Below are 17,556 nucleotides of genomic sequence, written 5' to 3'. Positions count from 1 at the left end.
TTCGTGGAGCCAATATCATAGAACACAATTCGCTATTCTACTTCCCACTGCCTCTGATAAAAAGACTTTTATTGTGGTTCTGCTATAACCTTCCTGCACACCACAAACTCAATCTACCCTGTTTTCTCTGGCTGACAAAAGAACACAAACTCAATGGGCCTCAGACCAAGGCTTTTCATTCACCTTGCAAAAGACAATGTATAAATCCTATAGGTCACGTGACTGCCAGCTTTTGTGAGTGACCAATGTTATCTAAGATGGTGAGGTGAAGTGGCTGTCTATTCATTTCTCAAGGCAACAATAGCATTACTTAGACACGTGAAAGCTAGCAAACAATTTCCTTTCTTTTTAGACTGTGAGAGACAGATCTGCTCAATCTCAGCCGCAGAAAGACAGGCGACCATCATAAAGAGTTAGACCTCGCTGAGGCAATTTCCCCCTGAAGATGGGGGGGAAAAAAAACATTTTAGCTGACAGGTGATCTATCTCCTTTTTGTTAATAAAATTTTAAGGCTTGGTGAGACAAAAATGGCACGGTGATATATACTGAGTCACTTAACTGTGACTGGAAATAATGTAAGCTGATGGAGTTAACCTGTTTGTCAAGCTAACAATAGCATCCAACACATTTAAAATGACACACTTTTGGGGAAACATGTTGTCACCTTGCATCTCTGTCCTTGGAGCATCCTTCATGATCTGCTGCTTATTTCCTACCTAGACAGTTTCGTGTATACCAGGATATAAACAACCAATCCTCCCTGTGAGAAAAGTAAATCATACTCTTTGTGCAAATTGAAATTTGACCTGTAAATTTATTATAACCAGCCAGAGGTTACAACAAAACCACATACAAGTTATTAAACACAAAATATTCAGACTTGAAAGTTGTACTGAGCCTTCACTGTCCTTAAGTCAGGTCATTCAATTTTCCTGTCCATCAGCGTGAATGGTTGACATCTTTTAAGAAAAAGGGTCTTTTATACTGTAGATTGTACTTTACCAAGCCTTCTTTGACAGCTGAACAATGGCAGAAGAAATGAATGACATTAACGTACCTAAATCAGTCTTATCATTATGCATCAATTGGCACAGTTTAAAAGAAAAAATGGTGAAAGATGAAGTTGATGTTTCAGTAAATGGCATTAACAGGTTTTACCTGTACAGCTCATATTATTCTTAGCTCCATGTAACAGGGGAACTTCTTTCCTCAGTTTATGAGAGAGTCCCAAACTTTATATGGTCTGGCAGTTAGTATTTCAACATGGCTAATATAGTGTGTTGTGCTTGTTATTTTTCTGTGTCAATGTCACAAAGACAAATTATTGTACTTTAAAAATAATTTGACAGATATTACATTTTCCATGTTGCCAGACACTGGCATCGTTCCTTTTTGCATGAAAACAGACCAGGTCTTTTACAAATTAACCAGGACGCTAAATGCAAATGCCCAACCTTGGTGTGAGTGAACATAATTGCGGGGCTCCTCCCTTCTCTTCACCATTATAAACAAGTGTTTAAGCGAGGGTTGATCCCTGATTAATGCTGATTCCCTTGTGTTTCATATCACTCAGTGCAACAGAATGGCAAAGTAAAAACAAACAGATGAGACTACTCCCACGTGGTACCCGAGCGCAGATGGAGACAACTTATAGATGGAGATGTGGAGTTGGCAGCGGCTGGAGTCTGAGCAGGTGTTTGGACCCAGCATGGACATCATGTACTGCCATTTTTAAAGAGCCAGAGAGCCAGCAGGACAGCGGAGGCCATAGGGTGGAGACAGCACGCGCTGTTCGTCTAGCATGGGAACTAGTATAAAATTATCTCCTCTGCATCAGAAACAGGGTAGAAAACAGGCTGTGTGCAGCTCTTTCTCTGTCTCCATCAACTTTAAATGAATTCACATTTAAAATGTGTAATTTTCTTAACCCAAAGCAGATCATGATGTGGAGATTGAAAAGCTCTACCAAATATTTCAGCACACAAATCTGAAGTACAGCCTCAGACTTCAGAGGAATACTTATTCTATCTGCCTTCCTAGTGTGGGCTGGAAATGGTTTCTCTGTGTGAGATGGTCTCTCAGTAACATTGCTAAAATGCAGAGCACCCTGCTGTGATCCTAGGGCACCACCTGATAATATAGTGTCTTCCTTCAAGTAGCACCAAGCGTGGAGGACTCTGAAGTGGTAAACAACTTCACACGGACACAAATTTCACACAGAAGAGGAGGACAGTTACCAAATGCTTTTCTCTTTTAGCTACAAATGTTTGCCAAGTCATTTTGGCCAGTAGGAAAGAGGGGAAATAACAAATTTTAAGTTGTGAAATTTGACATTGTCTGTTTAATAAAAAAACAGGAGGCTAGGCAAAAGCAAAATGTTGTTTGAATCATTCTGCAAAACCCTTGAAACCCACAAATAACCCCTAAAGCAATCACAGAGCCTTGAATGAGACATTCTTTTGATGTTCTCTAGGAAAGTAAGGGAAGTGCCTCATGGAAAAGAAACCTTTCAAGGGTAGCCCTTTCTTCTTCCTGCTTCTGAATTGAATTGGTGGTGTCCTTGCATTATACATTCCCAATTTTACAGAAGATTGAATTAAAACATCCTTTGTCATCAGAAACATTGCTCAGTTTGTGAAGTGACCAAGGCATGGCTATGAATGATTATGAGACAGTGTTCTAAAGTGGCCACACATTTTCATTAGCACCTCCAGACAGCAGTGCAGGGAGATGGGGAGCAAGTCTCTAGGCCTGTCTGCATCAACATTGATGTATCGCACAGCCCTGTGAGTCTTAACTGTTCAATTAGGGGCTCTGCTGAGGCCCAGCCTGTCAGTGGGAAAGACCAGGAGAGAGACGGACAAGATCAAGAGCTGCTTCCTCAAACACACTTCAGTAGCCGGGGCCATCCATCTCCCCGACTGTGACTGGTGGGGTGGCCAAGGGGCAGGACCCCTGCAGAAGCTGGGCCTGGTTCAGAAGGCTGCACAGGTAGGGCCATTCATCCCTATCAGCCAGACTAAAAATGAATAAGCCCATGACCTTCACAGTGGGGAGAGGGGTTACACCCTCGGCAGGGAAGGGAGAAAAATCTCATTTTCATCAGCATTTCTCTGGACACAAAACAACATTAGCCTGGGAAACTGCTGATGCTAGGTTTGTTTTGTTCCCCGAGTTGGCATCGTAGTACAGCATGGGAATTTAGCTGGTTAATGTTGTGAGAAGGGCAATTTGTACAATATCATCAAGCATTCACGAAGTGTTTATGTACATGTTGGAGTTTGAATGCCCACAGTACAGCAAAAATACAACGATCCACATTTATTTTTCTTACTCTGTTTTACATGATATCAATCTGTGTTGTTTATGGATTAAGAAACTCGCAGGGCCTATGGAAATGAGAATTAAGCTGAATAAACAAGTAGTTATAAAGTTAACCATGTGGCAGGGCAGTTTTCAGTTGTACAGTACAGAATATCTGAAGCTACTATAAATCATTACAATTACTGTGACGCACAGCTGGTCTAGACAGCAAGTGGGGGTTTAAGGAGTTTACTTAAATGTGTTATTATCCCATTGTTTCACAGGTGTTAACGGTTTTTATGTCACTGGTAAAGCTTAAAAAGTAGGAACAGCTCAGAATGCATAACTTAGAGACAAAAAGAGAAAAGAGAAAATGTATGTCCCTATGCCAAGAATATTAATGAAGATCTATGGGTGGAAACTGTGAAAACAAAGCAGCTACTCTATTATAGAAAAAATAATTAGCTAAATAAACTGTATGTGATATATGGAGTAATTGTGAACTGCAGTTATTTGCTTCACATGCAATAAAGCTTTAGAGAAAACACAATGGAGCCTCATTAAAAATTAAGCCTTGCTTTCTATTTACTGTATGCAGGAGGTTAACTGTAAAAAAATGAATCTGTTTTTAAAGGTTGTATTTCTATTTTCATGTTTGTAAGTGCGTGTTCATGTATTAACAAACATCATTTATATATTAATCTACTGTATGTGACACTGTAAACAACAAAAGTCCATCATTTCCCTAAAATCACAGTGGTCCCCTGTAAGTAAATATATATTTGGTCTCACCTGCACATTTGGTCCTGGCCCTCAGAGGTGGTCCAGGGGCTCCAGTTCCTCCCTCCAGAGGTCTGGTCAGCAGAACACTGATCTCATACTCTGTGTCAGGGTCCAGGTGGCCGATCTTGTGCGTGGTCTTGTCTACAGGCTGAAGGTCATACATAGTGCCCGACACTGTGCGGTACTCCACCTCTCTGTCTATGATTGGGCCGTCCCCATTGATGGAGTTGGCGTTCAGCTGGATCCACAGATAAGTGGCCCCAACAGCAGTCAGCTGGGGTGGTGCAATAGGCACTGGGGGCTCTAGATGGAGCAAAAAGTTTTTACAGATGTTAGATGAGCACACTATAACGATGAATGGGCAGAAAGTCAATGCAGAAGATAATTAGGTATTTTCAATGTGACTTTCTCACAGAAAACTATGGACAAATGTACCAAACAAACAAGGAGAGCAGAATCAATTTGTTCTTTTAAACCATCAACTACATCAAAATTCCCTGGGAGCACATGAAGAATGCGTTCATGTTTGCCAGACAGTTTTAAGTAGTACCATGTAACAATCAATAGTCCCAGCTTGGTGAATGCAATATCTCATCATCGGTAGTACAATGACTGAGTAATCACACGCATTTTGAAAGTGACGGCAACTTCTAGTAGAGGTGTAAACGAAGCTACCCAGACCTCGGCAAAGGCTGCACCTACAGAGCAAAGTATTGATTTTAATCAGAGGACGTCTATGGAAAAACCTTTTGTAATTAGAACTACTGTCATTGTCATCTTTCTTGTCTGCATCACGACCTGCTTTAATCTCTCAACTCATGACTGCTGTGGAATTTTGTAATTCTATTTAAAGCCACAATTATTGATGGGAAAGAATTTTGAGCATTTTACCTTTATAACAAAAAATAAAATTTCTACTTTGGTTACCGTGTGTGAATGTTGTCACAAGCAAACAAACATTTTTGCCAGAGAATGTTTCACAAATATGCCCAATATGGAAGCTTTGTCCGGCATGTTCACAAAAAAATTTAATCAATGTGCCATGGATATTTTTTTTCCATAAACACAATTGCCAACACAACATAGCTTCATGGACGTGGTATTTGTATGAGATAATGAAGTTTGTATGTGTGTGCTCTGCACTTGTTGTATTTGTAAGAATAGCATTGTATATACACTAATCTTTTGAAATGATTTTAAGTAAAGAGACAGTGGTGGAGAAAACATTCTGGTTCTTTACTTAAAGCTACAATATTCAACTATATCTTCTGTACAAATATGTTCCAGAACGTATCTTATTGTGGAAAGACTGAGAACAACCTGGCAACACTAGTGCATAGTGGTGGATTCTCATGCTAGCACGTGCATAAAGTGCATATTGTAACTATCACTACCAATAGCTAAAGATACCAAAGTAAAAGCAATAGTATCAATTTAAAAGACTTCATCCAAGACCTGGCCTCTCATATTTGATAGTTTCAAACTGTTTTATCTCTCCACAACACTGTAATAATAACTCACGTGGCAACTAAGAAATTAGACTTTAATATCAGCCTCTTACTTGGACACTTTTTATTATACAATTATCACACATTAAAACTAATTCTGTTATAACAAGCAGAACAATTGGAAATAAATATCACTTCTGGTTATTTTTAACCTTCAGAGCATTTGTTTGGATTTGTCTGAAAAATATTCTGAAGTTTTTCTTCTACAATACAGAAATGTGGCGTTCAGTGACAACCTTGAGAACGACCTTTTCCTTTGTTGTGTCACCAATATTTGTCTAATCTTGCTTAAACCTTGTGCCGTTTCTGGTCTAATGAGGTTCCTTGAAATGTCAGACAAGTTATTTCAACTGAAGGATATTTTCATGATTCCAATATTATATTACCTTGTAAGGAGACAATGCTTTAACATTTGAGGGGGCGTTAGTGGAAACTTCTGTCATCCATAGAAACAGTTTTATACATTTGAGTTTATGGTTTGCATGCAAAGGATCATGATGGCTTTGTGAACATGCAAAGTCTACTTTCGGCATTTCAATAACAAATATATATCAGCATATTTATTATTTTATTATTTATTGTTTGAGTCCCTATTTGTTTACAGGCACAACTAGATGACTTCCATGCTCCAAACCGTGTCTCCTGGTGCAACCAAAAACCTGCCACTGTCAACAAGGACCCATGACCCACTGGTAGGGCATTGCAAAGGAATCTACCCTTGTCACATACTACAATAGTTACACATCCCAAAGGCCACGGTGAGTAGCTCTAATGAGCACACATGTAACAGAATAATGCCATTAGTCGCCTGGCTGCTTCTCATGGAGTTGTCATGGAGAAGGAGAAGTCTCCAGACACACTAGGAGCAGGCAGAGGTGTCCTACAGAGAATTGGAGGCTCCTCCTCAGCAGATGGTTACCCCACAGTGACCTCCGTCACAGGTCCCTAAACTCCCACTAATCTAAGCTTCCAGCGCTGCTGTCAAACATCACCTAAAGCGAACCAGCTAATCCAGCAGGTCTTCCTCCAGACTTAAGCACGGTGCAGCAGTCTGATGCTGGAGCCAGACACTTGAGAATGAGGTGATTCAGAATCTAGGTTTAACCACTGTTTTTTTTTTTTTTGTTTGGGGTCTGTTATGCCTAAAAGGTTTAACTGAGTTAAGTAGCAATGTGCTCAGTTTAATTTAAACAACAGAAAACAGCAGAGACTCGTGCTAGTATGATCCCTGACATCATAGCAGCGTATCAAAAATTATTGCTACTGCAATTCTTTTTGACATTTGTAATATTTTAAAACATCAAATGAGACTCAAATGTACAAAATGGGTTTTCCTGTGTTGGCTTAGCACAACAGAGAACTCAGGTTTTCCTGAAGTTGTTTGGCTTCATTATTTTTGAGAAAAGCAGATGGCATGTACAATTAAAAAAAGCAGATGTAATTTATTCTATTGCATAATAAGTATGTATTAATTAAAGAACTAAATCAAAGGTAAGAACTTTGTAAAGGAACTAATTAAAAGTGAAAAATCGGAATAAGTTATTGAGTTGTTCAATGTTGTCAGTGCACTGACACCTTGTGATGGTCAGGAACAAATAACCTTCAAAATATGACAAAGCTTTTCCTCTTAAGGGTTTTTAGATTTACCTAGATTCAAAGGTCTAAGGACAGAGGGTGTCATTGTAAAGCTGACTGTAAATCCCACTGAGTGAGTTTGTCATTTGTTAATTTTAGTTTATTTGATTTTACAATATTAATTAATTTGCTTTTATGCTGATGTGAATCGCCTCAACTTGCCGATGTGTGTGAAACGTGATATAAATTGATTAGACTAATGATACAGCTTCTTCCTCTATACGGTTTTATCTGCTATTAATACTGTAACAGTGTCAGACTGTAGAATACAAAAGTCCATGTTTTTTTTTAATGTTTTTTATGCATGTCAGCTTCCATTAAATCCTATTTTTGCTGTAATAATAAAGTAAAACTAAGCAAAGTACGATAGCAATAAGCATTTCACTTAACTTTTAAAAGTTACTGCTTCACAAAAGCAAAAACAGCAGCTTATGGTGATGAAATAATTCCTGTAGGTACAGTAATCCTCTGTTCAACAGCCGACAGCAGACGCACTGAAAACAACGGATTACCGGTGTGAAATGCACTCAAGTGCTGGAACACTTCAGAATATTAACACCTAAATTCCCACTGTTTAAGTGAGGCAGCTTCACAGCGCTGGGGCTGCGGAGAGGGCTCTGAACCGAGCCCCGCGCTGGCTGGAGATGGGCGACAGTGTGGAGATGACAGGGGCAGCCATACGCGAGGGTCACTGAGCAGCTGTTGTCATGATGTTGACCAGGCAGGCAAACGGCCGGGCGACAGCTGCGCTCGCCTCTACCACAGCACCTGCCTGCTTGCCAAAAAGCAATCACACAAAGTAATACGCACATGCACACCCTGGCATGCACATGGACCCAATACCACATGACATACTAAAAATAAAAACACACAATGAAAACAACTGATTTTCTTATTATTAATCTTTAAGCCTAAAAATTTCACCAAAATGTTCGAGGGACTTGATGCTGCTCGTCGTCTCGTTTTCTTTACAGTGATATAAGAAAAACAGCCAAACTTTGCAGCAATCTTTGGCATTTCTGCCACTGAAATTATGAATTGGTTCTCAATTCCCTTTCCACTAATCACTTAATTAACTAATTATTTTAATAGTACAAAAGATTGCAGATACACACACACTTTGCCGCCCATTTACCATTCACCACACAGAGAGCAATAATAAGAGCTGCCACTCTGCTCTGCTGTTCGATTAGTTAGACTTGTCGGTTTATAAATCCTTCTTTCTTTTGCCCGTTACGTCCACTGAGCCTCGCTTGTTAAGATGCAAGAGGTCCTCATTACGTTGTGTGCTCTTCTAATTGGACTGCTCTGAGTAAAGCATGACCTACTCCTGATATGAAAAGAGGTGGCCACAGGAAAATGATGAGCTTGACTGGCTGGCCTTCGATTTTTGGTGGCTATTCTCATTAGTGCTGACACTGCCACGCCTCGGCAGCCTTGAGTGGGTAGCATGGCCCAGAATAATACGATGGAGCTGAGCGGGCGCTTTGAGGGCTCCAGGTGATTCTAACCAGGCCAAGAAAAGAGCCAGCACTTGGACAGGGAGTAATTATCCCTCTTTCAAAACCACTGGCTGCACTACAGGAGAGCCCATCACAAGGGAGGCTCGGAAAAGAGGCTGCACTGGGCCAATCCGTATGGCGCTAGGGAAATACATGCAGAGCACTTCTACATAGGCACATAAATCTGACTGAATCCTGGCATGAAAAGCAGAAATGATTATCTAGGATAATCAAGCATTCACTCTCCTCATGTTGAAGAAAAAGGCAGTGTATGGTAATGAGGTGTGGGGAGCGAGCCGTCGTGAAACTGTAGCAGGCTCATAATCCACAGAATTGCTCCATGGTCACTCCTCCAAAAACGAGTCACGGATGCGGTGAATACACATTTAAGGAGGATTTACAACTCAGGCACGTTGCTAGGAGGGTTAAGCACTTGTTTTATGACTGGTACGATAAGAGAAGATATCAGCTTTTTTATGTATGACACTTATAACCGTGAAAACGCCTCTTTTCTTTCTCCAATGAGTTGGCTCATGGCAGAGTCATTGAGGTGTGAAATCTCTGCGGATTTTAAAGTGGGATGCATTACAAGATTCGATAAATGCTTAAATCTAGAAAATTACTGTATTTTAAATATTTATGACAAAAGCACTTTGCACTTAACTGGTTTGTCTTGTGTAAAAATATATCTAGTAACACACTGAAAGCAGCAATCAGCAAAAATATTGCTGTCTAGCGAGTATGTGTGTGCGTGTGAGGATGTGAGAGTTATTGTGTTGCCAAATTTATGCACAAGTGTGGTTTTGAGTGCCTTTAGTGTGTCAGTAAATTTTCTTTGAGTACATCACTGAAACCCACTGATACACTTGGGCAGAGAGACTTTATCTCCCTCTTCACTCTGCTGTGTCTGGTCCCGGCCATTCTCGCATGATTGACAGACCTCGATCTGGACAGCCAGGATTAAACCTATCAATCACATAAAGCTTGGAGACAAAAAAAAAAAAAAAAGAAAGAAAAAAAAATCGGGGCAGTAAATTCAATTGAGAGCACAGGGAGAAAATTGAGGTGAAGAAATATAGAAGGCCATTACCGGGCTACGGGGCTGTAGGAAAGTAAGGCCTTGCAGGATTTAGTTTCAGATGACTCCATAAATTCATATCAAATGACTGCAGAAGTGAAATATCAGTGAGGTTACTGTAAACCTGGTGCCTCTGTGCCTTTGTGATCTTTTAGGTGAAATGGTGCTTGGTCAAGGTCAGCCTTTACTGGGGAGGTACTAAATTCTTCTGAATAACAAATCAGCATAAAAATAGTATTTTTAATGTCGCCTTCGAGGACATTTTCATCTACGAACACTTCCTGTTTATCTCCTGTTGACTTTGCTGAATGCGTGGAGGTCGTGCGGATGGAAAACATCCCTGCTGACTCTGTAGTGCTCATTCAGACGCTGTGGGTTGTGGTTGTGTTTTTCCCCTGCTTTGGGACCAATACTTACGTTTTATGGTCAGCTCCCCATAATTGGACACTCCAACCCCTTTGTCTGAGTGGACGATGCAGCGGTAGCGGCCTGAGTCGCCCTTGGTTGTGTTCTCCACGTCGAAAGTGCCTATGAAGCGCCGGTTGTTCCAAGGTTTAGTGGCTTTCATGGGGGCCTCACGTCCACCTATACCCTGTTTGGAAACGAGGCAAACACACAGGTGAACCTCCAAAATGGAAAGGTTTACCAACCAAAGCAGCCTGACCTTGTGTGTTTCCGAAACTCTGGTTGAATGTACTTCTCGTCTGTTCTCATGCATGTTTGTTTGTGTCCTATCATTCCCGTCGGTGGCTGATAGTAGGAATACATTTATCACACAGGAGTGCACGCACACACACAAACACGCAGTGGGCTCTCCCCAGCTGTCACCCCTCACAGCAGGCAGATGGGGGACATTTGTTCATTAGAAATATTTCTTCATTACTGTCATCGGGGGAGTTCACTTAATGTTTGTTTTCCAGCTCCTGTGCTAATGAGGACATGTTTGTTAAAATGATGGAGTACCTGGCAGAGGACCTTTACCCAGCGTCATGCTCCCACTGATCACATGTGTGACAGTGTGCTTAGCAGCAGAGCCGGCAGGGTTATGTCTGCCAGATGCACTACCTTTGCTGCTCAGAACAAGGTCAATTCAAGACTGCTGTGCAGCTCAGTTGTGCCAGATATAGTACACAGTACCCACAGAGCCAGCATCTATATAGGTTAAGTCCATACTGCAGTGATCTGAACTAACAGTAATCTGCTGCTTCCCAGATGGAGAGCCACTGGAAATCTGATGAGCAGGTGAAATCTCAAACTGAAGGTCATAGTAAAACAAACAAAAAAATGTTTGCATTAAATTGTCACATGTTGCTGGCCGTAAAACCTGAGTGCAGTGTGACAAACTTTAGTTTACTGGACAGTTAATGTAAGTGTTTACCTTTTGTAAAACCATGGGCAGTCTGTTGTGTCTGAGCTTGTGTATTTACCATGAATGAGTAGAGAATGCACATTAAAAATACAAGGAACAACAACTCCAGATAAATATTGAGAGTTCAGTAAGACAATTTAATTTCCAGGGGGCTGCGGTCTGAAGCTGATTCAACACTTTGATCTTGTCTCTGTGGAAGGGGGGAAAAGCACTCTCACCTGAAGCCAGAGGCGGAAGTTGTCCCTTTTGCGTCCATTGACTGTGCAGTGAAAAGAAGCAGTCTGTCCAGCATTGACCTCAACTCCTTTTATAGTCAGGAAGTGAGGAGTGTTCACTATGAAACAAGGCAAATATGTATCACATGGAAGAAAAAGAACTGAATTTAGTGTCACTGCATGCTGAGATGTAAAAGTTCAACCTCTCTAAAATGGGTTTGTAGTTTATGAGGATTAATTGCCATAGCAGGTGCACCAGGGCAAAGGCAGTTTATGCTGCTGTGTCCTCAAATGTATCTGCTGCCCACTTCCTAACTTGTGCCAAGTTTTGTATGTAACAGAGAACTCATAGAAGTAGACTTAAATGGATCCTGCTGTATTTAACCAGCCAGAGCCCCTAAGTGCTGAAGGTCTGTATATTTTGTGAGGAACACACCTAAACATGCATACATATTTAAAACAAGTCAGCCGAGACTGATCTTGCACCCAAGAGAAACCCACTTTCTGCTGTCTTAACTGCAATGCTTTGAATTTTCGAAAGCATTTTTCTCTTTTTCAAATGTGCTCATTATCGGCACACTCGCAGACTGGGGATAGTCCACAGAAAATAACTTATGTAGAACATTTCTGATTAGTACTGCTATTCTACATAGGAAAATAGGGCAATTCAGTGAAGCGACCTTGATTCGAAACATTACCAAATCTCCAAAGACTTGGCAAAAGCTAATTCTATCACTTTCATCATCAAGACTTTCACTTTCACTTCATATTTGATAACCTCAACTTTGAACTTTACCTCCATTATAACTTTGGCTTGTCAATCTAAGCAGTGCCAAAAAAAAAAGACATATTTGTTTTTCTCATCACCACCGTGTTCTTTAATGATTGAAGGAGAAGCAGACCACCCAGTGGCATAATCACACCTTTGTTCTGGATATTCCACATGGTTGTATAAATAGATACTGAACTGGCTGATGAGTCACTCTGATCACTTTGCTTATCACTCAAAGAAACCCAGTTGCCTTTTAGTGGGTTATTGATCCATTCGCACTTTCATGCATTGAGGCACAGATCACGTTGCAAGGCGTCTTTGATTTACTGAAATGCATCTATATGCAACACCTATTGCTATATAAATCAATTTTATTGATGTAACATTTGTAGGAATTTGGCTGCTTTCAAACGGTTACCAGGTCATTAGCACCTAACAGTCACAGCTTGATACCTCAGCTATGAGGTGTAGAGTAACGCATAAATCAACGGATGAAAACCCATGTGGTATTGATTTAGAATTAGACATATAGCATGTGATAACCCTTTAATATAAACTAAAGCAGTGCCATGTGGACGAACATGACTCTCTGCACTCAAAAGCATATAAAGACAGAGGAGCTCTCATCCCTGTACTCGCACAACAGGAGCGCATCCAAGAAGTCAAGCAGAACATTTTTGAAATACATGCATGCTAGCACGTCGATTAGCTCCGCATTGCATTCTGAATTGCTCGTACTTATATTCAGTGGAGGCAGCATAATTCGGAGCATCTGAGAGATGAGATGCCCTACTGAATATCCTTAAGGAGGGAGAATAACAGCAGAACCCAAACACAGGCTGCGGCAGCATACTGTAGGGTGGTATGTGTTTTTCATCCCCTTTTTTCTCTATTTCTCCCATCTCTCAAAGGACAGATTTAACAGAGCCACTCCAACATTATATCCTGAGCACACTTCAGCATGACAACTGTATGCTCATAAATCTTCAGGGAGCTCAGAGGAGGGAGGTTTACACTTTGGATTGACTGTATCCTATTCTTTGAAGGCCTTTTGTTTGACTGGGGGAGTAACAATACAGGTATTTGTGGAGGTGTCATGGAGACAACAATGACTCTTTGATGATACTCTTTTATGGCCAAGGTAAAAATGACTTACTGCACTGGTGGCCTTGGACCACGACGTCTTTGATGGCCAGCAAGCCGCGCTGCCCTGAGGTTACGGCTTCAAACACAATCTGAGGAAGAGATAGGAGACTCATAACACCAATGATAAATGGGCACATGTCTTCAAATGGCATTTGAGTGAGGGCGCCCCTGTGTACAGAGAAGTCCAGCTCCTGCTAATGTAATCTGCTCTAAGCCTAGCTGCAGCTGGTCACACAGCTGCAGGCCACTGACATTATTTCCACAATATGTCACAGTTGATAGGCGTTATGACATGCAAATGTTAAATTAAGTTTGAGCCTTAAGATGATTAGTACACGGCCTGTGACATGCGCATTATGTATGGGAAGGTCACACACCTAGTATCAGGTCAATTCAAACTAAAAATGCTTTGATGTAAAGTGTACAGCGTATCAAATATACACTACTGGGATTTTGTGGCCTTCATTCCAATGACGTTTTATTTGTGCAATAATGTCATCATATTACAAAAAAGAGAAATCCTTCCTAATTAACTAGTTTCAAACTAGTCATTTGGCAACTTGAGGAGCAATATAACAAGGTAAGAAATGTTTCATCTGCTAAAGACTTAAGTCCTGTTCTCTAGTCGGTTGCTAGGAAACATCTGTAGCACCGGCAAATCAAAAGGAATTCACTATGTTAACACAGTGTGGGATACATTTTAAATAATGATTCAGGAGGATGCATTCAACCTGAAAGCCAATCATTTGAAAATACAGGTATTCTTTATTTATTTATTTGTGCAACACAAGATGTTAAAAGTTAGTGGTACTGAATTATATTGAAGGGCTGTTGACAAAAGCTGATTACACTCACTTAACCAACACAATTTAGTCTAATAGTGGTAATTGCATCAGTATACTGCATATTTTATATGAAACGTATTTAACATTTTTCAATTTAACAGGCCATTTATAAGCAGGCTAACATTAGCTTTCCCTTAGCTACCAGCAGTTACAGGGTGTAAATACTGACTGCGATAATTAGTTTGCATAATGCAAACTATGTAATCTAATGATGTGCAATTTTCCATTTAATAAACACACAATAAACTTATATTTACTTTTAAGAACAGATGTTTCGAGCCTCTCTTTAAAATTTTAACTGGCACTACTTCCTATTAAAGAAATAACATTTAATGCGTGATAATCTCTAAGAAAAATATATAAAACAAAACAGCAAATTGCATGGACATATGCATCTGGAGGTAAGTGTGCACATTCTATTTTGTAAATAAGGATATATTTAAATAAGGATAAATTAAGGGTCAGTGGTTGTTGGTCACAGTTGCTCTGGGTGTAGTGTTACTTGTTTGACAAGTTAGTTGCTATCACTGACAAGAAATCTGAAATCACGTACAACTGTGCTGTGTTGGACCAACATGACCCTATTTTAGGAGACAAGTTATCCTGCTAAACAAATGGTCTTACACTCTGACAGAGGGTGTGTCTCAGCAGAATGTCAGAGTTATGTACTCCATGGTCTCCAGTGTGATAAAAAGGGAAACAGAATGCCAGTCGCTTCCCAAACCCAGGGTGTGGTGCAGCGCCTTATTACACCGCACACACTGCAGCTACACGTGTTTTGCATGCCATTACTCCCTAAATATAAGCACAGATCTACCACTGAATAGTATATATATGTGTATATTAATGGGTAAGTTCTGTATATGGTGTCACCCAGAGTCTTATGCCCTACTAGCTGTAGCTTGGCTGCACACACTTACATCTCTGAGATTCCTTTTGTAGCCCAGGAATGTGGAGGCGGAGATAGTTACCATTGTCATCTGGGAGGCAGGATGCCTTCAGATAAGACTGTCTAATTATAAATTTCTTTTTTTGTCTCATGAAATATGAAAGTGAATGTCTTGGGTGCCAATTATGGCCTCATTACAGGCTAATTTAAAGGAAATTAAAAGGCCAACCACTCCATATATCGCCACCAGACAAATGAACTGGCCCCCACTCTCTAATTGAAATCCTTTGTTTGTGCAACAGACATCAGTCAGGCTGCCTAATAGCTGTGATATAATTGATTCCAACATCAATGATAGTGCAGTGCATAATTGGGCCTGACCCACCAACTGAAAATATTCACATGGGACAAAAGCTGTTGATGTCACAGCAAAGTTCACCATTCTCATTTGTCAGCGAGACAGACAGTGAACCCAACATTGAATGTCTACATCACCGCACTGGTTGTCCCTAAGGGACTTGGCTAAATACTGTATTACAGCAGGATTGATTAGCTCTGCCACAGGCCCTACTGTATAGAAGTCAAGATAGATGAGGACGTTTGGGTTTTTCCATTCTCACTGGTGCATTATGATGATAAATTGGGGTTTTTCATCATACGCACATAGGACATTTTGAGCATTTTGCACAGGACATTTATAAATTGTGTATCACATTTACTGAAAATTATAGTGTTTAGCACAATGCTCTGCAGTTTTGGAAATGCATGACAATCTAAATTAAAAGTTTTAGGGATGACCTGACAGTAGAGTAATTATCATGGGCTGAAAGGCTCACAACGACTCAAAGCCTTACCGGTAATTAAAAAATAATTTCCAAGTATCAGGTGGCTTCTCTTTGACAATTGCGTAGGTTACTATGCAATTAAAGATACCTATAATTAGTGTTGTTAATTAGTGACAATTTCAAGCATTGGTCTCTCTTTTCTTGACAGAGTGGTGCTCAGATTATTAGCGCTGTTGCATTTACCCATGTTGTCAGTTTGGCCCATGAGCAATTACAGACAGAGACAGACCTTCCACTTGGGTCTGAAAGGCAACAGATGCTGGGAGTTTCCCCCGAACACACTGAAAAGCACCGTGCACCATTTTGAGTCTACATGCTCGTGCTACAAGCTCAAAATCTGCTGAAACACACCACAAATAGCTGTAGCTGTAGCAAATGCTGTCCTTTTCAACTGTTGCCTTTTCCCTCTTCTGTCTTTCTTTTGTCCGTGTGGCTCTCATTAAAACTCCTATCTTGCATTCAGGAGTGAGAAGCTCAGCGGTGTGTCCCTTGTTAACCAAGTTATCAAGGTAGCTGTGATGAGCAGGCAGGAGGACTCCCCTCAGCTCTGCTGTGGAGCAGCTCTGCCAGGCCATAATGAAATAATTCACCAAGGGGCTGTCTCCCATTGGGAGGTTAAGGGGTCTCTCTGCATCAATTAACATTTGGTGGACTCGTGGAACAAGCTCGACGAAGACTAATAGCCAGGCAAGTGTGAAATCACCTTGCCTCGGCCAGCAGTCATGTGCATTGGTAAGTGAAAATGAGTTTTTAGAATTGGAAAAAGAGAACTGGCTCAGATGGAAAGGAGAGAGAACATATTACCATGGATACCACCGTAGCCCCAGAAATCAATAATCTTAGGTGTTTTGAATGGGCTATTGTGCAATTGTTTGGACCTCCTCAAATAATAAATTTGCTCCACCCTGCAAACAGGCTTTAATGACTTTGGCTTAACTACAAAAGCTGCTTTACAATGAGCAACCTAGTTTTGTGATGAGACATTATGGAAGAGAGAGCTGGATTCAAGCCACGTGTCCTCACCTGATAGAAGTTGGGCCAGTAGGTGCTGACGGCCAGCTCTACCTGTGACCAGGAGCGAGTAGCTGGACCTGACACGTTCCAAACAGGCATTCCCATAGGACTGTTGTTTTCCTTGATGTAGACATTTAAGTGACCCGGGTGGCTGTTGTCTCTGCCTCCTATATAGTAGTAGAAGATAACGCAGTGGGTGTCATTCTCCTTCAGCTGGGGTGTCAGCAGTAAGGCCTTCTGGCCTGCAAAGCGCCCTGACGTGTTCACCATCATGAAGGCAGAACCTGCAACATATACAAGAGTTTTATGTGATGAGCCGAGCGTGCTTTATCCAAACAACAGTTCAAATAATCCCAGGTAATCTTCTCTGCATAGTCAATCAAAATACTAAGTAAATATTGCTCCAAAGCACTTGAAATGTTGCTGATATATTACTTCCAGGAGGACGTCATCCTTCATGGTGTGCTTTGCATTAATGTGTTTTCAGCACCTCCATTTGACATCCACTTTGCACTCCTGATCTTCCAACATTTCTCCAAACTTACTCTAATAACAAAATCAAATCATTTATCTGTACAGTTAGCTGTAATGTGGCATTCAATGGGAACTTACAGTCAGCACTGTTATTCTGTAAGTTATCTTTGACAAATC

At 40.8% G+C, this 17,556-nt stretch overlaps 1 protein-coding gene across 1 annotated transcript in view; it reads right to left on the bottom strand.

Moving 5' to 3' along the window:
• LOC113171312 (protein tyrosine phosphatase receptor type M) overlaps window positions 1-17,556 on the bottom strand; it is a 125,926-nt gene that overhangs the window by 68,417 nt on the left and 39,953 nt on the right. Inside the window, 5 exon segments of the mRNA XM_026373602.1 lie at window positions 4,097-4,390; window positions 10,228-10,402; window positions 11,398-11,513; window positions 13,323-13,401; window positions 16,915-17,189. Of these exon segments, the coding sequence (XP_026229387.1) occupies window positions 4,097-4,390; window positions 10,228-10,402; window positions 11,398-11,513; window positions 13,323-13,401; window positions 16,915-17,189 (939 nt within the window).

The sequence above is a fragment of the Anabas testudineus genome, chromosome 17 (assembly GCF_900324465.2).
Source record: "Anabas testudineus chromosome 17, fAnaTes1.2, whole genome shotgun sequence".
Lineage (NCBI taxonomy): Eukaryota > Metazoa > Chordata > Actinopteri > Anabantiformes > Anabantidae > Anabas > Anabas testudineus.
This window is presented reverse-complemented; position numbering and strand designations above follow the sequence as displayed.